This window comes from Nyctereutes procyonoides, unplaced genomic scaffold, assembly GCF_905146905.1.
Source record: "Nyctereutes procyonoides isolate TBG_1078 unplaced genomic scaffold, NYPRO_anot_genome, whole genome shotgun sequence".
Classification (NCBI taxonomy): Eukaryota; Metazoa; Chordata; class Mammalia; order Carnivora; family Canidae; genus Nyctereutes; species Nyctereutes procyonoides.
This window is the reverse complement of record NW_026575140.1, coordinates 59,079,761-59,102,313: the sequence shown is the minus strand read 5'-3', so window position 1 is coordinate 59,102,313 and position 22,553 is coordinate 59,079,761. Positions and strand designations below refer to the sequence as shown.

The following is a 22,553-nucleotide window of genomic DNA, read 5'->3' as shown; positions in this document are numbered from 1 at the left end:
CTCCCCGGGGCAGAGGCCTGGGGACTGGGCAAGCCCCCAGCGGTCATCTTCAGGCTCTCCGGGTGGGTGCCCTCAGGGCAGGCACCCCACGCGCCCGCAGAGACCCTCTCCGGTCTCCCGGACGCCGCCCGCCGCCCGCCCTGGGCCGGGCCCTCCCCGCGCCCCTCCCGGCGCCCCTCCCCGCGTCCGCCCAAGCCCTTCCGCGCTCTGGCAGTGGGAGCCAGTGGGGGGCGATGGGGAACACTGGCTCCGGGCCCTCCCTGCGCGCCCCCGGAGCCCCTCCTCGCGCCCCCAGCCCCGAGCCCCTCCGCGCCGGGGCAGCGGGGGGCAGCGGGGGGCAGCGGGGGAGTCCCGGCCCCTGCCCCAGGGCCGCGCGACCCACTGCGCCCCCGTCGGCGGCCCCGGGCAGCACGTGCGGGGCGGGGCCGCGGCTGAGCCGCTCGCGATTGGGCGCCGGCTGGGGGCGGGGCGGGCCGGGCGGGCCGGGCCGCAGCTGTCAGAGCGGCGGCGGCGCAGCGCGGATCGCGGGCCGGAGCGCAGGAGCCGACGGCTGGCCGGGATGGTGCAGAGGCGGCTCCGCGGCGCGCGCGCGCACTGAGGGCTCCTGGGCTGCGCCCCGCGCCCCCCGCGCCCCCCGCCGCCCCGGCCCCGGCCCCGGCCCCCGCCCCGGCAGGCATGATGTGCCTGGAATGCGCCTCGGCGGCGGCGGGCGGCGCGGAGGAGGAGGAGGCGGACGCTGAGCGGCGGCGCCGGCGCCGGGGGGCGCAGCGAGGGGCTGGAGGCGGCGGCTGCTGCGGGGCGCGGGCGGTGGGCGCTGCTGGCGCGGCGGTGGCCGACGACGAGGTGCAGACGCTGTCGGGCAGCGTGAGGCGGGCCCCGTCTGGACCCCCCGGCGCCCCCGGCTGCGCAGCCGCTGCCAAGGGCCCCGGCGCTCAACAGCCCAAACCCGCCAGCTCGGGCCGCGGGCGCGGGGCCGCCGCCGCCATCCTCAGCTTGGGCAACGTGCTCAACTACCTGGACAGGTACACCGTGGCAGGTGAGCGGGTGCCCCGCCCAGCCCGAGAACCCCCCCCCCGCGCCTGGAGGAACCCCGGGAAGCCTCTGGTCCCGGGGCCTCCGGTATTCAGCCTTCCGTCGGGGTCTCAGGGCCTTCTGCCCGGACGCAGCGGGGCAAGGATGCCCGGGGAATCGCGGGCCCAACCCGGGGACCGCCCCCTGCACTCCCTCCGCCCCACAGGGCCAGGGCTTGGAGGAGTCCCCATCCCTGGAGTAGCCCGCGCGTCCTCGCCAGCCCTTGACGGCCCATCCGTTGTCCTGCTCTCCGACAGTCCCCTCCGCGCCCCTCCCGCTCCAGCCTCAGGTTCCCAGGCCTCCCTTCCCCTTCCCCTTCCCCCAGCCAAGGCGGTGTGTCGGGCCGCGGCGGGGCAGTTCCTTCCTTCCTCCGCCGCCCGCTCTCCCCTGCGTGCAAGCGGCGGGTGCGCGCGCCCCTTGCGGGTGTGCGCGGGGAGCCGGGTGCGCGCGGGCGGCCGGATCCGTGTGAGCGCGTGGCTGACAAAGGCTCGGGGCTGCGGGAGCGGAGGGAGGGGCGGGGCGGGTCCGCGGCGCCTGGGGACCCGGGATGCGGTTTGCAGCTGGCCCTGGCTCGGGGCCTGAGGACGCCTCCCCCTGCTCCCTGGCGCTTGGAGCCTGGGGTAGGGCTCGGGCCGTGGGGCTGCCAAGGGGCCGTCTCGTCCCGTGCGGGCATCCCTGCGGATGGGGTAGGGGTCGATAGACTGACTAGCTGGTTTCTAGTCCCAGATGTGCCGCTCGTTTGCCTGGTGTGTGACCTTGGGCCAGTCTCAGCTTGCGTTCGGGTCTGCGTCCCAGTTTGCCAGGCAGTGGACTGAGGTTCTGGGGTTCCGGGGGCTCACTCCCCCTCCCCCAGTTTTCAGGGATCTGGGAGCGGGGCGTTTCCGGGGACTGAGCTGCCTCCAGGTGTAACCTTGAGAGAAAAGCCCTCTGGCCAGGCTGGCAGGGGGCCGGGGGGGGGGGGGCTCCCATGGAGAGCAGAGACTGTACATAGCTCACTGGCCCAGAACCTGCCTAACCACAGCTTAGCAAAATCTGGAACAACTGAAAAAAAAAAAAAAAAAGGAATTTTGGACAATCTGTAAAGAGAACTTTGTAGCTACTGGGAGAAGAGGAGGACCCTGGGTCAGCCATGTGCCACCTGGGTCCCCTTCCCTTCTCCTGGTCTCAGCATCCTCTGTTGAGCAGGATTTTGTGTCAAGTAGAAGGGAAGAACTCCAGTGGAGCACCCCCCACCCCCACACCATCCCGCTTTCTAAACCCCTTGGCTCTGTGTTCTGCTGCGGGGAGTTGGAAATGGGTACCGGTGGCCGGTGGCAGCAGTGTCTGAGCTGGGCTGTGACCAGGAGGCTGTGTCTGGTCTGCTGAGCAGGAACACTCAGGACCACCCAAGGGTAGCAGCCCGTGTCCTGCACACGCCATGCTGCCCACGACCTGGGAGCCAAGGTGTCACCCTAACACGGGGAGAAGTCAGAAGAGTGCTGGGGATGAATGGTCAGTGCAAAATGGACTTGTGTATACAGATGAGATGGAGGCCCCATGCAGCCTGTGTCCAGGATGGTCTGGGGCGTGCAGAGGAGGGCCACCAGCAAGCCTGGGGCTGGGAACAGATCCCCCACCTTTCAGTCGGACCATGAACGGTGCCGCTCCTGGCGTTGTAGCACTTACACTGGCCCCAGACTGCATCCCTCCCCCCCCATTACACTGACTCTGCCGGGGACTGAGGGGAGGGGTGGGCTCTGGGAGGCCTGAGCTTATCTGCCCCCAGACCTCCTTGGGTCGCAGAGTCCGCATGGGAGCATGAGATATGAGATTTTGAGTAAATCGGCAAGTGGGGATGGAGGTGGTGGCTGGGAGGGGCGTTGGGGTGGCAGGGAGGAAGGCCCGGAAGGCCCTGTGCAAACAGCAGCCGGGCTGTGCATCCCTCCGGGAGGCCAAGCCCAGGCCCAAGCCCTGCCCCTCCCCCACACGCAGATTTCCTCTCCGGATAAGCCTGGCTCCCTCTCCCTCTATTTTGTGGCAGGCTCCCCCACGCCCCTGCACCCAAGTTCAGCTTTTAGGAAGATGTACCGTCTCCATGACAACGACTACAGCTTGGTGTGTTTGGAGGATGGCAGGGAGGGCAGGGGAGTGGTCATCCTCAGACCGAGTCCACCTGTTGCTGGCCGGAGGGGCAGGGACTCAGGAGGGGGGGATGCAGCCCCACCCCGGGTGGCTACCCACCTGGCCCCTGAGGCCCTTGCTGGGTGGCCTTGGCTCCCTCATCCAAGATCAAGAGGAGTTCATTCTCTTTCTTTAAATCCACCCCATCCCTTTCTCTCTGTGGTGTAGACAAGCTCTGGCCGAAAAGAGTATCATGCAGGCCACATGTATAACTTAAATATTTCTAGGGGCCGCATTGGAAAAGTGAAAAGAAATAAGTGAAATGAATTAATATACCTCACTCAACCCAATATATTGAACTAACTCGACATGTGATCAAACATAAAGGCTGTTGACGGGCTGTGTTGCTCTTGTCTTTCATTCGGTCTTCTGAACCCCGGCGCAAGCTCTGCAGTTACAGCTTACGTCTGGGGGGCCAAGCCACATTTCAGGCGGCGGCAGCCACAGTCACGGTGGCGGGGTCACTGCAGTAGACAGCACAGACCTGGTGCTGGATGCCGGCATTGGAGTCAGGCTTTCCAACTTCTTGGCTGGGTGACCTTGGGAGTGTCACTTGCACCCTCTGGGGTTACCACTTACTCCTCTCCGCCTCCTGGTGTAGCAGGGGACGTGGGGGGTGTTCGCAGGCGCCTGGGATGGGCAGACCCCAGGACAGCTGTTTGGTATCAGCTGCCTTCCCCTCCATACCTCTGCATAGGCTGGGCCTGGCCGGGGGCCCTTCCCATGTCACTTGCAGGTTCCTCTGAGAACCCCTCCCTTCGCTGCCAGCACCTGGAGTTCCCAGGATGGAATGAGGTAGCTTCTGCCTCTGCCCAGCATTCCCAGCTAATTAGGGCCTCCCCTCCTCCCCATGAGAACCCCCTGAGGGCAGCAGGCCTCAGAAGCAGGTGAGGAGGGCTGGGCCTGGCTCCCGCAGCATGTCTTCAATTGGATGAAATTGCAGCAGCCCAGAAACCAATCTAGATGCTTCTCTCCATTGCCTTGTACGGATGAGGACACAGGCACCCTTCAAGCTCCCCGGGCAGCAGGGAGCAGAGGAGAGCAGAGGAGAGCAGAGCCCCACCCCACCTGGGCCGTGGTCTGTCCACTGAGGTGGGCACGCAGACCCCTGCTTCTGGCTGGGGCAGGAGCTCCCCCCGAGCACCTTGCAGGGACTTCAGCTCAGTTGCACGGAGGCAGCTGGAGCTCCCCCGGGGCACGGGGGTCCCACCCCCATGGCCACCGCCACTGGGCAGCCACCCATGCAGCACCTGGATCCCAGCCCAGGCTGCCAGCTCAGGAGGATGGGGGAGCACCTCGGCCAGGGTCTCGGGGACTCGCCCCCAGTGGTGCCTCTGCCCCCAGCTCCCACTCCTCCATCTGTAATATCTGTAAACTGGAAGCAGAACCGCGGGTGTAGGTGGCATCGTGCTGCTCCTGGTGCCGGGCCCAGCAGGAGAGGCTGGCGTAGGCCTTGTTGGCAGAGGCGGGGAATGGCCCTCAAGGGCTGAGACCCCTCCCTGGGTCGGGGGTACCTATGTCTTCCTGGGAGCCGGTGTTCTTTTCCTTTTATCCGGCCCGTGGCAGATGGAGGGGGCACTTGGACTTGGCCAAGGTGGGGGCCGGTGAGGGGAGGTGAGGAGAGGCACAGCCCTGCCCTGGGGGAGCCCTTCCTGCCAAAGAAGTGAGACCGGTGTCCATGGCAACTGCTCACTAACACAGCCTGGGAGAGCAGAGCACAGGGGGATCATAGGTTGGGCAGGATAGGGTCCCCTCGCAGCATCCCTGCACCCCTGAGCTGGGGCAGGGGCTCCTGGTCTGGTGTCAGAGGGGAGCTCAGGACAGGGTCCCCTCCCGGCACCCCGCATCCCAGAGCTGGTATGGGGCCTCCTGGACTGGGGTCAGGTATGCCTGATGAGGCTGTTCAAGCTGGCAGATGGGGAGGCAGAAGCCTGTTCTGGGGTCACCTGGGGTGGAAGTAGGTCAGGCTCCCAGCTTGGGGGCTGTCTTCTCAGGGAGGGTAGTCACATACCCCTACCCCACAAAGCCCTGCCCCTTAGCTGGCCTGGTCACTGCTAGAGGTCCTGCCCCAGCCACTGCCATGGCCACGTCAGCGATGCCTGAGTTCTGGGCAGGCGGGTGTCCCAGGGCCACATTCCAGAGTGCCTGTGTGTCAGCCAGCGCCCAGGTGAGCAGCCAGGCGGCCTGCAGGGCCAGCGGCCGCCCCTGAGGAACTTTCCCAGCCGTGCTGCTGGCCTTGAAATGTGCCACCTTGGTCTGGGACCCAGGGCCTTAGGGGTGGCTTGTGCCTTAGTTTACCCTTCTGTGAGGGGCGGGAGGCTGCCAGTTAGTTACATCCTGGACCCAGCAGCTCAGAGAGGAGGAGCTCCCATCATTCCTCATTCCCGGCAGGAAGCGGCCTTTGTTTCTGCCTGGGTGTGGGGGCCTGAAGGCCTGCGGGCAGGAGGGATGGGAGCGAGGCAGAGAGGGCCGTACCGGACCCTGAGCGTGCTTCCCACTGCCCGCCCTGTTCCTGGCTGTGCCAGACTGTGCTGTGTCACCTGAGGCAGATCCTGACCTCTCTGGGCCCTGAATGCACAATTGATGGTCTTGTTCCTCCCTCGCCATGGTTGGGACCCTGCTCTCCGGGAGTGTGTGGCCTGCAGTGTCAGGAACCCCTGTCTGCTGCGCTCCAGTGCTGCCTGTGGCCCCTTCCTCAGGATGCTGGGCCAGGCGGCCAGCCACAGTGTCCCCTGCCAGTCCTCAGTGGGTGTCACCTGGCCATCCCTCCAGGGAGCCTCCCCCTGCTCTGTGGGCCTAGTCTCATCCTCCCCCAGACGCGTGGGGGACTGGCCCAGGCATCACCTTCGCTGAGCTGCTCAGTGGCCCAGCTGGCTTGACCCAGCCCTGCCTGACCCTGACCAACCTTCAGGGCCAAGAGGCACTGGTAGGTTCTCATGACGCTTGCTGGGGCCGGGCACACAGCAGGCTGGGGGAGGGAGATGGGAGACATGGTCCGCGTGGGCCCACCGGCCCAGCCCTCAGCCTGAGCCCTGAGGGCGGGTCCCTTCACCCCACACTGGGCAGAATGGCCCCTATAGGGTCAGCAGCCTGCTGCAGCTACTGCCTGGTGTCCTCCGTGGGTCTGATGCCAGGCCATGCTGCGGGGCGGTGTGAAGCATCCACTTGGTGTCCTCACACTGGGCCTGGCCCTGGCCCTGTCCTGGCAGCTGGTGGCTGAGGCAGGCAGCGGGAGGAGGCGTCTGCCAGAGCTTGGAGGCCAGGTGAGGCTGGGCACCCCGTGAATGGGTAGCTCCACGTGGACTCAGGGTCCCTCCACTGCAAGGTCCACAGACGGGGTCCCGGGGGGCAGGGAGCTTGCCCAGGCCTCGCAGACTGTCCAGCACCGTGCTGGGAGTGGCAGACTTCCGTGGTCACTCGCTGTGTCAGCAGCCAGGCCAGGGCTTTGCTGGGTGAGTGGGGGGACACAGGCCTCTTCACGTCAGCCTGAGTGTCCATCTGCCCCCTACGGGGGCAGGAGCGGGAGCCAGCTCAGGGGGAGAGGGCTGTGTATCCAGGGGTCAGGCCCTGCTGCTCTGAGGTCTTATCACTCCCCTGTGCCCCGGACTCATCCTAGGTCTGCAGGTCATGATAAGGGTAGCCTGGGGGTCCAGGGGAAGTCCCAAGCGAGGCCAGGGCAGGACCAGTGCCGGGGGGGGGGGACCTGGGGGGCACGTTGGGGAAGGAGTGTCTGTCCAGAGCCCCCAAATTACTGAGGCCGAGTCTGGTTCCAGGAAAGCCGGCCCCAAATGATAGACTAGAGCCGTGGGCAGAGGCCAGGCTGCCCATCCCCGCCCACTCTGGGCACAGAGACTTGCAGGGGGGGGGGGGCTCTGAGCCCGAGGGCCTGGGGGTGCTCCTCTCTCCAACCTGCAGGGAGGGGGTGCTCTTTGGGGTACAAGCTGGGAGTCTAGGTCCTCAGGAGAAGATACAGGGCCTCACCCTCATCCTCTGTAACCTTAACAATCTGGATCTGCCAGGTGACATGACCTGCTGCCAGGTGCAGCAGGGGTGGGTGTACACGGGTGCTTGTCTGATGACTGTGACTGAGAGGCGGGGACCCTGGGCAGCTCCCAGAGGTCAATCTGAGGTGCCCAGGAGGGACCCGGGGCTCCTGGAGGTCACTCAGCTTATCCCCAGGCTGTGGCGGGTGCCCGTAGGTGGGGAGGCGGTGCCAGTGGGGCCGGGCTGTGGCTGCTAGCCCTCGCCATCCAGAGCCCGGTCAGCAGAGCCGGGCCCTCAGGCTCCTGTAATTACCAGGGTGGGAGCTGTGGCTGAGCGAGGGGCAGGGGTGACTCCTCCAGGGCAGGCAGTCTCTGAGGCCTCGCGGAGGACCCCGTCCCTCAGACCCAGACGCACCATGGCCAGGCAGGCCTGTCCCTGTCGTCCCTGGGCCCCGTTGGTGCAGCCCCACGGTGTGGACATAAAGCCCGGGGAGGTAGGAGCATGCGTAATGCCCTGGCCGTGGCTGTGGGACCCACCAGTTATTGATTACCTGCCTGCTAAGCACTTTATGCAGATTAACCCATTCAGACCTCACAAGCACAGGAAGCAGGGCTTAAAGTTAGGACACAGACACAGGAGGACATGAGCACAGAGAGGTCCAGTCACTTACCCAAGGTCACCCAGCAGGGCACGTGGAGGAGCCAGGATCAGAGCCCAGATGGTCTTGCTTTGGAGGCCATGCTGCTCTGAAGGAGGCAGGGTGCGCATGGGGTGATGACGCCTGTGTTTGGGGGGTGCCTTGCCCGGCTGATGGGGCAGGGAGAAGCCTCAGGTCACATCTGAGGCTGGGCCGTGCCCCCAGGCCGGTGTGAGTGTCCCCTTGGTCTTAGTGAGGCCTGTACCCTATCAGCAGGTGGACATGGCTTCTCCGAGGTCATGAGGGCCTAGCAGGGGTGGAGTGGGGGCCTCAGGAGTGTTGTGAGCAACCAGCTCTCCGGGTTACAGGCCCCTCTTCACCAAGAGCCACAGAGGAGGAACTTGGGGGCCTGCAGGTGGGGACATGCCCGTCCCAGGGGCCTTGGACCAGCCAGGCCGCAACATTGTTACTCCTGGGGCCTCAGCCTAGATGGGCAGTTGTGCAGAGCTGGGCATGGAGGCCTCCAAGCTGCACATCTGGGCTTCGTTTGGGGGTATGGCCATGGTCACACTCAGCAAGCTCATCCAGGGAGCATTGTTGTTGGGAGCATTGCTGACACCGGCTCTGGTGACTCTGAGCCCCAGCCTGGGACACAGGAGATCGGTGTCCAAGAGGTCAGGCTGCAGAGGGGCCTCAGGAGGGGCGACCCTGGCCTGAGTGGTGTGATGAGAGCTGTCAGGGGGCTAGGACCCTGAGCGGGTAGCAAATCTATAGGGCTAAGCTGCAGCGGGGGTGGTTTGAGGGGAGCAATGGGGAGGAGAGGTCAGGACGGGAGGGGTGAGGATGGAGAGGTGAGGACAGGAGAGGTGAAGATGGGAGGGGTGAGGATAGGAGAGGTCAGGGGGAACAGGTCAGGACGAGAGGGGTGAGGGCGGGAGCAAAGAGCCCACCTGAGGGCTGGTGTTCAGGGGGCAGATGAGGCCAAGCCAGGGGCGCCGCAGGATCCCCAGGACACAGCGGGGCCATGGGCCTTGGACAAGAGGGGCCGGGGAGGGGTATAACTGGGGTCAGCTGGTGAGCACATCCACAGTGTTTCCTTGGCCCAGGGAACAGGACGCGGCTGAGGGTCGGAGCGGCGGGACGGCCGCCATGGCCGGTGTGCACGCCTGGGAGGCCACTCTGGGTGGGAGGCCCGTCCTGTGGCCCACCAAACCTCAGCCTCCAGGAAAGAGGCTAAAAATAAGGCTGCGGTGGGAAGAAGGGAGGGGCACGTGGGCCGAGCCGGGCGGGAGCCCAGAGGAAAACCCGAGACGCCGTGAGCGGCTGTGACACATGCTTCCCAAGCCAGCGGCCAGTGGGTCACCGCTGCCTGCGGCCCCAGCCCCTTCCTGGCTGGTTGGAGGGAGAACGGCCTGATGGCCCCAGTGTCTGGGGAAGGCGCATCCTGCAGCTCGGGCTGTGGGCGCAGGCCCCCAGGGTGCTGGGGTAGGTGCATCCCAAGCATCCTTTGCCTCGGGGTCTGGTTGGCTCAGCCGTTCTTGGGACATCTATCCGGATGTGGGAAAAATGGGTCTGAGGAGGTCAGGGGAGGTTTCCTGGAGGCACAGGCGAGCACCGGTCACCAAAGGCTCTGGGGCGGATCATGTGCCGTCAGGGCTACGGTGTGCCCCCTGGGGAGGCAGTGGGTTCACGGGGACCACTGTGACCTGCCGGGCTGCCCAGCGCTGGCCTATGGTGACTGCAGACTCATGGCCCTGTTAGATGTGGACAGGCACCCAGGGTGGGGGGGCGACACTCCTGCCCCCTCCTGCCCCCTCCCCGCTGCACCCCTCTGTAACCACACCTGCCGGGCAACAGCCTCTGCCCTGGGTCCTGGAGACGACCCACCGCGATCTGCTGTGGCTCCACCTGCTATGGGGGGCACGCAGCATCTACTCAGCCATCCACCTGTGGGCAGGGCCTGGGCTGGGGCCACACGGTCAGGTGTGTGCGGGGTGGGAGACCTCATCTAGGTGCTGGGCCTGGTCCACTGGGTCACCTTGGGCCGCTGCGCAGGGCAGACGTCGGGGCAGGGATGGAAATCCATCCACCGAGCCTCACGCGTGTCATCCCCGTAGAACTCATGACCCCTGCCGTGGCCAGTGTCCACCATGACCCCGACGGTGGACGGGGGGAGCGTGGGGGCCCCTGACATATTGAGGGCGATGGGAGGGGCAGAAGCCAGGGAGGGTTTCCCGAAGGAGGAGGCACCTGACTCCCGTTTTGCAGGAGCCTCTGGACGAAGCCCAGCCTCCTGGGCGGATGTCGGGGGCATGGTGTGGGGGGCGGGAGGTGTCCTAGAAGTGGGGTCACCTGCCACCCTCCCCGTTGGAGGAGACCCTGGGGTGTGAGCGGAGGGGTGTGGGGGCCTCGGGCTGTGGGGCTGGTGGTGTATGCGGCGGGGGGGGATCCCCAGGGTGGCCAGGGTGCAGTCTATGCAGTCCCCCGTGGGGGCCCTGCCCCCCACCCTCCGTGGCCATCCAGTTATTAACTTGTTAACGGGCCTCAGCAGCCTCTTCATTACGATAATTCTGCGGATCCTGCTGCACAGAGGTGGGTCAGGCCCTGGGGAGCCTTGGGCGGGGCCGCTCCCCCCTTCCCTGCTGCGTGACCTGGGTGGGCACAGACTGTCGTGCCTCAGTTTCCCTGCATGTCCGGGGGTAACAGTCCCGGGCTCCTGGGGTCACCTCGCCATCATGAGGAGCTCCAGGCCGTGAAGGCAGGTCCTTTCCCCCCTCTGTCCCCTGTGCAGGGACTTCTGGGGCCTAGCCCCCTCTGCCACTCCTTCCTCCTCATCCCTTCTGGGGGCAGATGGTTGGTGGTCGAGGTCGGGGAGCCCTGCTACCCTTGAGTGGGTGGAGGTAGGGCCCTGGTGCCTGTGGGCCATGCTGGGAGCCCTGGTCATGCTCTGGGAGAGGCAGGGCCCAGGGGTCTGACTTCAGGTGTCCCTCACGCCCTGAGTCCTGCCCCCCCCACACACACATGCAAAGTCCCAGCAGGTCAGCAGAGTTGAGGGACCTGGGAGAGGGGCGGGCATGGCCTCCAGGGGTGGCCGTCCCTCCACGAGCCTGTCAGTGTCCAAGGTTGGCTGGTGAGCATGGCACCCGTGTACCTGTGCATGCACAGGGGTGAGTAGGTGTAACACTGCTTATGACCCTCTGCCCCCTCCTGGGCTGGAAGGCTCCCTTGCAGGGCTCAGGGCTGCAGTCCACTCTCTGGGCCTTGTGGTGCCCCCGAGGGCAGGGCCCAGGGTGGGCTGGGGTCACGGGGAACCAAGTGACCACGGGAGGACTGAGTGACCATGGGGGACTGAGTGACCACAGGGGACCAAGTGACTATACGTATACTCAGGCCCCCGCAGTGCCCAAATGACAGGCAGGACTCTGGGGTGGGCACAGGAGGCCTGGCTGGGTCAGGGTAGCAGGTGGCCCAGGCACACTGGGCGGGTGGTGCTCTGTCAGCCAGGCCAGGGGGCTTGCCGCTGGAAGGAGGCCGGGCTGGGGCTGGGGTCTCCGAGGCAGGAGGGTGGGGGTGGCTGGGCAGGCACCCACGTAAGCAGCCTCTGTCTTTCCTCCCAGGCGTCCTTCTGGACATCCAGCAGCACTTTGGGGTCAAGGATCGAGGCGCTGGTTTGCTGCAGTCAGGTGAGGCCCCCCACCCAGGCCCCTCCACGCCTGCTGAGCGCCCCTGGACCTGACCCACTGGGAAGAACGTGTGCTTCGTGTCCGACCTCATGACCTTGTGCTGTGGGTCCTCAAGGATGTGACCTCCCCAGGCCGCCATGTCCCCTTGAGCTGCCCAGTAACAGCCTTGGGGGGTGGGGGGCACATAGGAGGCTGGCCAGAAGTCCAGGCCCCAGAGCTGACCCTGCCTGTGGGTCTAGGCTCTACCCCAAGACTGGCGGGGGGAGTGCTTGGAGTGCACAGGGTGCTGTTGGCAGCGCCTCGGTGACCCCATCTCCATAGCAACCCCCCCACACTATTCCTCCCATCGCCATCAGGCTGGGAATCCTCTCAGAGATGTCAGGGCAGGAAACCCCCTTGTTCAGCCCCACAGCCGTTCTGAACCTAGGGCGGGGGCCGAGGAGGTAGGGGGTAGGCTAGGCCTGGGGTCCTGAGCCCCCTGAGCTGAGGCCGTATGGCAGGTGTGAGCAGGGGTCCCAGCCTGTCGACCCTGACCTGGGCCCATCTCTCCTTGTGCTCCCCACGCCAGGCTGATCCGCCCCACAGCCCCCAACTCGCTCTGTGGCTGAGGGCCCGGTTCCCTTGGCACCAATTCCTTCTCGCCCCGGCGTCCACTGGGTCATGAGGCCTCGAGGCCTGGTCAGATGTGTGGGAGGAAGTGCGTGGTCTGCATTCCAGAGAGTGAGCCCCTTCCCCTGCCGAGCTCTCCCCAGAGGGAGGGGTGGAAGGGGACTGCTCTGTCCAGGAACCTGCCTGACCTGTCTGGGTGGCATTCCAGGGAGCACAGTGCCAGCCACCAGCCTCCTCGGCCTCTGAGCTCACCCCTCGGTCAGGCCTGCAGCCTGGGCTGCTTTCCCAGACAAGGTCTCTGGGGCTCAGAGACAGGGTGAGCTGGGGCAGGGGTGAGGCTTGTGGTCCAGCCCCCAGGGTGGCCCATCCCTGCCTCTGCCCACATCACCCCACCCAGGACAGGCGCCTCTAGCCTCCTGGGCTCGGAGCACACGGGAACTGCCCTCACAGCTGGACCATGGGGTGGGGGGTGGCAGGGGAGGGCAGGACAGAGCCCAGCCTCCCAGCACCCCCACTCTGTGCCCCCTGAATCGGGGGGGGGGCGGGGATGCACTGAGTCTCACCCACTCCTGGCCTTGCTGACGACAGGCAGGGTGCCAGATCTGCCCAGGTTCCTGCACCACCCACCCCGGGAGGTCAGGGCCAGTGAGCCTCCACGGACAGTCCTGCTGCTGCACTTGAGTCCCCGGCCATCTTCCTGGCTGAGAGACAGAAGCTGTGGCCGCCCCCCGACCCCTGGTGACCTGGCCAGAGGTGGACACAACACCCAGTGGCATCGTTGGGTCTGGTCCTTCCTACCAGACTCTCTGTGCACAGCTTTACTCCCCAGACAAGGGGACAGAGGTCGAGACAGAAACTGACTTGGGGCCTGGGATTGGGCCTCTGGGGACCATCCTCCTGGCTTGGGGAGGTGATACAGGAAGCCTCCAACCAGTGTCCCAGTACCTGGTGCCTTAGTCTCTCAGAGATGCCTCCCCTGTGGCCTTCCTCTAGCACCCACCCTGGGCATAGCTGGGCTGAGAGTCCTCACCCCTTTGGCTGCCGGAGCCAAAACGCTAGGCAAGCTAGACCTGATGTGACTCAGTGGCCAATGAGGCAATCACCTAATTGGCTGGGGCCCCAGGCACCTGTCTCTTCCCCAAGCCCCTGATAAGGTGGGAGCCAGGTGGAGGGCGCCAGCCAGGTGCTGTGGTTTGCCCAGATCAAAGGGCTGGGTGGAGAGCTGGGTGTCTGTGCGTCTGGTGGGGGGGAGTTGCACCCAGAGACAGGGTGGGGGTGGCGGAGGGTGAGGGTCAGGTCCAGACCTGCCCCCATTGCTCTCCTGGGACCCAATCTTGTGCACCAACTGGGGGGAGGGCCTGCCTTTGGCCATCCCCTTCACTGCCAGCTCCAAGCTGGGCCCCAAGTCCCCGCAGATGCAGGGCCCGGCCTCTGCCCATGCCCGTGGTGGAATCACCGTGCTGGGCACTCGAGATTTTGGGAAACCAGGAGCTGGCTGTACCCCACAGCCAGCGGGAGCTGCCACAGAGCCCAGGGCTGGGCCCTACCCCATGTTCCCATGATTCCCTCACTCAGTAGAGGCGGAACACATGCCCAGGCCCTGCCCAGGCCCCCCGCGTAGGGACCCAGGGACACGGTGCCAGTCTCTGTTGGCCGCAGGTGGAGAAGGCTTCCCCGAGGAGCGGACGTTTGTGTGGGGCTCCGAAGGGTGGGTTAGAGCCTGCTCAGGGTAGGGACGTCCGGCCGTCTGTGGGAGTGGACATGGGGAGCCCTCTTTCCCCTGCCCCCAGCGGGTAAAATGTGCCAGGGAGATGTCGCCCATGTAGCTGAGCTGGAAAGCCAAGGTGGGGGATTCCCAGGTGCCGGTTTGGAGAACCGAACAGAGAAGCAGGATGGGGAGCGGGTGTCAGAGCCAAGCGGTGTGGGGCACCTGGGGACCACTCTCCATCACGGGCATTGGTTACAGTATTTTTACTATAAACATTTTACGATGAAAAATTTTAAGTATACATAAAAAGGAGAGAGAACAGTGCCATGCCACTCCAGAGCTGCCACTCGGTCGGCTCAAACGTGGCCCTCACCGCCAGGCGCAGGGGCTCTGGGGTTTCTGCCCTGAGGGTCGGCCCGGTGCAGCCTTGGCCTCTGGCTTCGCCTGGGTGACTCAGTTTCCTCCCAGAACCCAGGGCCCGCTCTCTGTGTCCAGCTGCACTGCAGGCCAGCGGCAGCTTTTCTGTTGTCCATCCCTGCTCTGGTGCGGGGTCTGTGCAGAGCGTGGAGGGTTTCTGGGCCCTTCCGCACTTAGGGCTTGGTGGAGGCAGGTCTGGAGCTGCTCCCTCGGGTTCGATGGCCCCGGGGCCCGTGTGGGACGTGCTGCTACCCCACTGTGAGCAGAGCCCCTGGGGAGGATGCCCACCGATGGGGAACGCGGAGAAGCCGTCCCTGAGCAGGTACCTGTGAGTCTGCCCTGGGGGCTTCGCCACCGTGTGCATGGTTTCCACAGAGAGAGTGCACCCCCCGAGAGTGGCCCAGCGCCAAGAGCACGGGGAGCTCCCTAAACACACCTGAACCCCGCACTCGCAGGGGTGTGTGCTGACCCATGACACTCAGACCCAGTCGGAGAGAAAATTAGCAAATCAGAAGACCCTGGGGGACACAGTGGGCGGGGAGGTGGGCGGCAGGCAGTACATGCCACACGTGCTGCACACGCGTCCACTTCAGGGTCCGGGGGCCAGAGAAGGCTCCGGAGCAGGCGGGCCCCTCAAGAGGCACGCATGGGGATGCCCCGTGTGGGGCCATGGGTGGCGGCGGGTGAGGGTAGGGGGACAGCGCAGGGCTGTGGTTGGTGCCGTCACGAGGCCGATCCAGGGCGGGGATGGGGACAGAGGAAGAGCCAGCTCAGACTGAAACCAGACGGCAGTGTCCTGGCCTCGCTCCGTCCCCATGTGTCCGGCCCAGCCCTCCTGTCCCAGGGACGCCCAGAACCCGACCCTGTGAGGCCTGCAGGACTGCCTGGCACTTTGGCCTTGAGTGGGGGCGGGACGGGTGGTTCCCTGTGTTCCTGTGGGACGTCTGAGCACCATGGACACCCAGCTGTGGACACAGGGCAGTGCTGGGTCCCCCATCGTCCATGCCCTGTGGGCACGGCCGGCCCCAGTGACCCTCCCTGCCCACAGGTGACAGAGGACAGCAAGTCTCCCCAAATGACAGGTCCACTAGCCCCGGTTCAGCTGAGGCTAAGGTCGGGGCTGGACCTGAGCTCAAGGGTGGTGGGAGGGGGAGGCCGGGACCCCCAGCTCAGACCTCAGCGGCTCCAGCCCCAGGACCACCTTCTGGGGCTTGCAAGGTCAAGTGCAGCCCGGCAGGCAGGGTCAGCGGGTGCAGCACCCTCCATGGGGTGGTCCTGGGCCCGGAGTTGGGGCAGTCCCTCCCAGGCTGCGCTTGGCCTGCAGCCCCCACCCCCCACTCCCCCAGGGGTTCCCAAGGTCATCCCCCTGCCCACCCCACCCATTGTCCTTGTCCTGTGGGCTCAGCCACATGCCCTAACAAGGGCTTCCCTATGCTCCAGGACCACGGGATGTCCTCGTGCGGGAATGGCTGGGAAGGCCGCCCATCCTGAGGTCGAGGAAGCCTGCAGCCTGGCCTCTTCCTTCCCAGCACCGTGGCCTGCTGGCCAGCTATGGGGTACATCCCCGCCAGGGACAGCATCCGTGTCAGGCTGTGCCTCCCCAGGGCCCGGGCAGGTTCTCCCTCTGCCGTCCACCATGAGCAGAGGGGAGGGGGCTGTGAAGATGGACTGATTGCTGTCTGTCCAGGCCCTGGACACCCCGTCCCCCAGGGGGAAGGCCCCAGGTGTCCGGGTCAGGAGGGCCGTGGGGAGATTTCCACCACTCTCTGTGGTGCCCAGCTCTCTGTGGGATGTCATGGTGAGGTCCCTGGATGCTCAGGTGGGCGGAGGGGACAGGCTGCACCTGCACCCCTACTTGCCATCCAGGTGCCTCTGCAGCACCTGGGGTGCTGGGGACACCCCAGAGTGGCCTACGCTGGGTAGAGCCAGCTGTTCCCTTGGCCTGTCCTGGGGGGGAGCGTGGACATGCCGTCCCGTCCACAGTCCCGGCCCACCTCCCTGCTGTCCCGAGCATGCCCTGAGTGGTCCCGTCAGCCGGGCGCCCCTGTCCCTGCCCTGCAGTCTGTAGTGGGATCGAGTGCTAGGACCCCAGGTTAGATTGGGGTGTAAACTGGCCTGGCCAGCCCCTGCCCCTCGCAGCCATGTGACCTCTGTCCTTGTGGCCTCTGTGTTTCTCTGTGGGAGGAAGAGGGTAGTGCACAGCAGGGAGGTGACCCACACTTACATCCAGGGTGTGTGCTGGGACCTGATGGTTAGTGTCCTTGGTGACTGTAAGCACTGTGCCTCCCTAACCATCGGGGGCCCCCTTGCCTGTGTAGATGTGATTCACAGTCCCAGGTTTAAGTAGCATCATCCCGGTAAACTCCTACATACCCTTCAACGCCAGCGCTGACATCACCGCCTCCAGGAAGCCTCTCTGCCTCCTTCCCCCAGGGTGGCCTGCAGGCAGGCACAGGCACAGAGGGAACACAGCTTTCTCTTCACTCACACCGTGGGCCCTGTGGAGGCCACATCCGCTCCAATCTGGGCCGGGGAGGGGGTGCTGGGGGGGCTGGGCGGTGGCCCAGCTGGAAGTGCCGTCTGTGGGGTCCGCAGGCTTGACCTGGGCATGGGTCAGTTGTCACCGTCTGCCGGGCGCCCCCTCCTTGCGCTACTTCTGTGCTTACATCACACACGCAGCCACTGAGCGGCATCCAGGAAGGTCGCGCGAGCCTCAAGGTGAGGACCATGTCACGTCGGTATCGGCATCTCAGTACACACCTTGCACCACCGCCCGTGTGGGCCATGTGCACGCATCCCCACCTCACCCCTGCGTGGTGCACACCTGCGTCCACAGGACCCAGCCTGTGACCCGGCTCCAGGCAGGGAGGCTGAGGCTGGCTGGTGGGCGGGAGGGCCCTGTGCAGGGTCATGCCAGCTCTGCCCCGGTGCCCCCTGACAGCACGCACCCACACCCTGCCAGTCTCTCCTTCCCACCCTCTTGCCCCTCCCTCCCTCCCTCCGCCCTGCCCATCTTCCTCCCCATCCCCCTGCCCCGCCCCCTGCCCCCCCTCCCCGCACCCTATGCACTGGGTCTGCACTCTGTCTGATGGAGCCCTGAGGTCACCGCCCGAACCCCTGGCCACCTGGGCCATCTGCCCATCAGCTGTGCGGTGGCCTTATGGGGGATGCGGGAAGGGCAGGGAGCTGCCTGCCCCCTGACCCCCAGGGCCCCACTCACCACTGGCAGTGATCTCCCATGGCGCTGACGCTTTTGTTCTAGAAGGAAACCAGGTCGTGCCAGGGCCCTGCCCAGCGTCCCACTGTTTTCCTTCCCAGCCACAGGACCCACAGCCACCACGGCGTGCTGTGAGGTGCTGCCTATCCAACCTGCCCCCCTCCGTCCCGTCCCCTTCTGTCCTTCCTCACCAGCCACTCTGGCCTCTTTGCTCTTTTTCAAATATGTAGACCGTACTCCTGCCCCAGGGCCTTGGCACTTGCCGTTCTTGCCACATTTGCGCGATTTGTCTCATCTCCTCCAGGTCTCTGCTGAAATGTCACCCTTTCTGACCCTTGTACCTGGAATCCTCAGGTCTGCTTTGCGTCAGGCACACATTTCCTGTCTCCTGTTTCCACCCCGTTACCCTCCTCAGTGCTCCTCACTGTCTGACGTACCATGGTCTCCACTTTATCGTGGTTGTCCTTCCCAGGAGGGCAGGGGTTTCTGTTTTGTGGTGTGGATGGATGAGTGGGCAAAGACCGTGTCTGCCGGTGTCAGGGGGGATGGGGGGATGGGGGGGACAGGGGCTCCAGGCCAGAGGGGCCCTGATTTGCTGTGTGGCCCTGGGGAGGCTGCTTTCCCTCTTTGAAGCCCCTTCCCCAGGTGGATGAGGTGGCAGGGACTCACACTTGGAATCAGACAGGGTCACTGCCCCACAGACTTCGGCTTCCTGTGGGACCTGAGGGAGCAGGTCTCGTCTCCTGACTGCTGCGGGGCGGGGGGCTCCTGGGGCTGGATATTGGGGTCCCCAGGCCTCAGGCTGGACGGTGGGGCCCCTGGTGCCACGGATACCTGCCCCCTGTCACGCTCTCCTCTCCCGCACAGTGTTCATCTGCAGCTTTATGGTGGCAGCCCCCATCTTTGGCTACCTGGGTGACCGCTTCAACAGGAAGGTGATCCTCAGCTGCGGCATCTTCTTCTGGTCGGCTGTCACCTTCTCCAGCTCCTTCATCCCCCAGCAGGTGAGGTCTGTGCCCCTGCACCCCCCACCACAGTGTCTGGCCCTGTCCCTGCTGGGCTGGCCGCCCCCGTTGACCAGTTGTCCTGCAGCCTGGGCTTCTGGGCCTGTTCGCTCCAGCCCCAGATGGTGTCTGCCCAGGGCAGTGGGGCATGGGGTCCTGGCCCTGTGAACGGGAGGGCCCCCCACTGGCTGAGCTGCGTCTGAGAGACCCCGTTCCATCAGGAGCTGGCTGGCGGGTGCTGGTCCCAGCTCTGCGTCACCATGCTGTGCAGCCCTTGTGGGGTGGGGGTGTCACTGCCCCTCTCTGTGCCGCCCACAGTCTGCTCCTCATCCAGCAGCCCTCTGAGGGTCTGGCCAGTGCCCGAGGTCTTGGTGTAAGGAAGGCGTTTATCACTCGGCTGCCACGGTCTGACCCTGAAGGTCCCGACTCTGTGGTCTGTTCAGCCTCAGGATCCCAGGGCCTCTGTTTCTCCATCTATAGGATGTCTGGAACCCTGGTCAGCCAGGAGCTTTGTGGTGACAGATGGCTGAGCTGCCAGGGCCAGGTGGTATCCCACACATCACGATTTCCATTCTTTTTTTTTTTTTCAGTTCATTGTATTTTTATTTATTTTTTTATAAATTAATTTTTATTGGTGTTCAATTTACCAACATACAGAATAACACCCAGTGCTCATCCCGTCAAGTGTCCCCCTCAGTGACGATTTCCATTCTTTTGTCCACAAGGGAGAAATGTTGCTCTGGGGGGTAGTGAGTTCCTTGTCCGTAGCAGCATTCAAGCAGAGGAAGCATAGGCAGGTGGTGGCTGCTGTGCCCGGACACAGAGGGAGGAGGAGACGCTGCCCTGTCCTCAGCGGCACCCAAGCTGGGTGCGGGAAGAAGGGATGGGAGCCCCCAATGCACCCAGCCTCTGGGAGGGGCACCGAGCCATGGGTCCTCACTGAACACACAGTAGGGTCCTGAAATCTGTGGGGTCAGGGAAGGCTTCTGGGAGGAGGTGGCATTTGAGCCGGGAAGGCCGGCAGGTGATGGAAAGCCTCGAATGCTGTGGAGAGTGGGTCTTGCTCCTGGGGCAGAGGCGATTCCAGGGGACATGGACACAGACGGGAGAGCAGCCTGGCTGCCCAAGGGCTCCAGACAGGGAGAGCTGGGGACAAAGCGACGTCTAGACACGTGGACACAGTAGATCAGTTGCAGAGCCCAGGCAGCAGGTGCAGACCCTCTGGGAGGACCCAGCACTGGTCCCGCCATCCTTGGGAGATGCCACATGTGGCGGTGGTGGCAGTGAGGTCCCTGCTCACATCCCACTGGGCTGCGCCTCAGACTGCAGGTGCCCAGCATCACGGGTCTGTGTCTGTCGGGCGGGTGCTGCAGGACCCCACGGGTCCCTCCGCGACCCCAACAGACACACGGTGGCCCAGGCACATGGGGCGGCACACATGATGACCTAATGGGGGGGCCGGGACACCCTGGTCAGACGGGGTGTGGGCGCCGCGGGATGGGGCCCTGAGAGCGTGAAGGACATGTGCACGGACTGGCCCACTGGGCCCCAGACCGAGACTGAGGCTGGGAGCGAGGGGGCGCCAATGGGTGCCCTGCATGTCTGTGTTTGGAAAGTGTGCACAGCGTCCGTGTGTGTGTGTGCAGGAGGAGAACGCCTGGCGCAGCGGGTTTGGGGAGGCGGCCCGGACAGGGACAGAGGACTGCGCGCCCTGGAGCGGAGCGGGCTGCGTGTGAGGGAACAGCGCCTTTGTTGTGGGGAGCAGCGGGCTGTCCTGGGCAGGGCGGTGACCCGGGGCTGCCAGGGAAGTTCACCCAGTGGGGCAGCATGGGATTAAAGCCACACAAAGAACCATGTCTGAGCTCCCTGCACGGGGCGGCGGGGGCAGGAGGGGGACCCACAGCGCTGGTCGTGGGTGTCGGGAGGACGGGTACCCACGATCCGCAGACAGCCAACGGGAATCAAGACACATGGACAGCCCAACAGCCAAGCAGGCAAAGGCCGTGTGTGGGCAGCGGACCCCAGAGAGGGGATGGAGGGCAGGTCTGGCGCAGGTGGGGGGCGGCCAGGCCGGAGATGGGCAGACAGAGACCCCGGGGGAGGGCCACGTGTGGGCGACATTGGCCGGATGGGTGGTCAGGGTGGGGCCGGGAAAGATGACCAGGCTGGGTTCTCAGGCCTCAGGCAGCAGGGGGTCGACCCTGCAGCTGGCACGGCCCGCCCTTCCCCCTCAGCCGGCCTCGGCCGCTTGATGTGGTGGGGCGGGGGGCTTCCCCTTGGACACACTGCGGGGTCGGGAAGTCCAGCCAGGACCACCGCCACCCCTGGCCCGCGGGGGCCAGAGCGAGGCCCACGAGCTCCACCCTCCCACAGCACTTCTGGCTGCTGGTGCTGTCGCGGGGGCTGGTGGGCATCGGCGAGGCCAGCTACTCCACCATCGCGCCCACCATCATCGGCGACCTCTTCACCAAGAACACACGCACGCTCATGCTTTCCGTGTTTTACTTTGCCATCCCGCTGGGCAGGTGAGGTCGGGTGAGGTCCCTGCAGACATCCCCCCCACCTCACCCGAGGCTGGCGCTCGAGCATGCGGTGGCTGGCCTTGGAGCCATGGTGGGCCCCCCCCAAGAGCTCCGTCACCTGTGCCTGACCCCGTGTCCTCTGCAGCGGCCTGGGCTACATCACAGGCTCCAGCGTCAAGCAGGCAGCCGGAGATTGGCACTGGGCCCTGCGGGTAAGGACCCCCCAGCCCGCCCTGGGCCCCAGGCCATCCACCTCGGAGGCCAGACCCCCTCATGTGTGTCCCAGGGGTGTCGGGGGGGGGGCCCAGGTATCCAGCGGCCATCAGTTGGGGGACACCTCCCACGTGTCAGGTGTCAGGAGGCCCTGCGTCTGCTCCGGCCCGTGTGCGGGGGTCCCAGGGTCTGGGGCCCCTTCCTGTCCTGGGGTGGGGGGTCAGGCCGGTCTGCCGAGGCCCCAGGATGCCGCAATCAGAGGAAGCAGAGATCCCCAGTCTCGCGGACGAGCGGAAGCTGAAGACAAAGTGTTTTTTCCTCAAAAGCAGGAAGGAAGCAGCCTCCGTGGAATTTCTTGATGGGGGGGTGTGGAGAGGAACTCCCTCCATGGGCTCGTGGGGGTGGGGACCGACCTCCCTGCTCTGCGGCGCGGTGGGGGGGGCTGTCAGGAGGTTCTGTTCCTGGCTTTGGGCTGCACACGGGGGAAAAGCGCCTGGGCCCTTCCCTAGCGACAACCCCACCCCCATCACCAGTGGGAGCTTCGTGTCCACCAGGCCCCTGGGGCCTCCCTCAGCCCCCCAGGGCCTAACCCCAGTACCCCAGGACCCAGGCCCTCCCCTAGCACTCAGGCCCTCCCAGAGCCCCCCAGCCCTTCCCCTAGGCCACCAGACCCCCCCAGGACTCAGACCCCCACCAAACCCCCTAGGGCCTCCCCCAGCACTCTGGGCCCTCCCAGAGCCCCCAGCCTCTCCCTCAGCCCCCCAGGCCCCCCTAGCCCTTCTCCTAGGCCCCCAGGCCACCCCAGACCCGTAGGCCTAGCCCCTAGCCCCCACCATCACACCCCCACGGGTGTGGGTGGGCAGGGCTGGTCTCTGGCTCCCTGTCCTCATCATGCCCCCAGAGTCTATCCCTTTGCTTGTCTTTCTCTCTCTCCGTCCATCATCCATTTTTCTGATTTTCCATCATTAATTCACCAAGCATTCTGACCCTTCCTCAGACTTCGTCCACCCCTTCCATCCTGCCCCTGCTCCCCCCTGCACCCCCTGCCCCTGATAGTTGGTGGGGAGCTCCCAGGGCCCCATGGTGAGATGGAGCCGCGGGCCCTGGGCTCCCAGCTGCACCCCTGCCCCCAGGTGTCCCCCATCGTGGGCATGATCACAGGAACGCTCATCCTCATCCTGGTCCCAGCCACGAGGAGGGGCCCTGCAGACCAGCTGGGGGGGCAGCTGAAGGTGCGCACCTCGTGGCTCCGTGACATGAAGGCCCTGATCCGCAAGTGAGTGTCACTAGGAAAGGCCCGGGGGGCTGGGGACCCTGAGCCTGGGGCG

At 65.4% G+C, this 22,553-nt stretch overlaps 1 protein-coding gene across 4 annotated transcripts in view; it reads left to right on the top strand.

The window, feature by feature from the left end:
* The first annotated feature begins 610 nt into the window (after positions 1-610).
* The window catches only part of SPNS2 (SPNS lysolipid transporter 2, sphingosine-1-phosphate), a 26,170-nt gene continuing 4,227 nt past the window's right edge, over positions 611-22,553 (top strand). Inside the window, exons 1-7 of one of the 4 annotated variants that reach the window (XR_008661841.1) lie at positions 611-1,036; positions 11,470-11,535; positions 16,865-16,987; positions 18,354-18,490; positions 20,864-21,015; positions 21,158-21,224; positions 22,359-22,501. Coding sequence is in view for 2 of the 4 variants with exons in the window: in XM_055305050.1 (XP_055161025.1) it covers positions 676-1,036; positions 11,470-11,535; positions 16,865-16,987; positions 18,354-18,490; positions 20,864-21,015; positions 21,158-21,224; positions 22,359-22,501 (1,049 nt within the window). In the remaining 2 variants the exon portion in view is untranslated. The remainder of the gene's footprint in view (positions 1,037-11,469; positions 11,536-16,864; positions 16,988-18,353; positions 18,491-20,863; positions 21,016-21,157; positions 21,225-22,358; positions 22,502-22,553) is intronic. The other 3 variants (XM_055305050.1, XM_055305051.1, XR_008661840.1) reach the window with 3 other exon arrangements.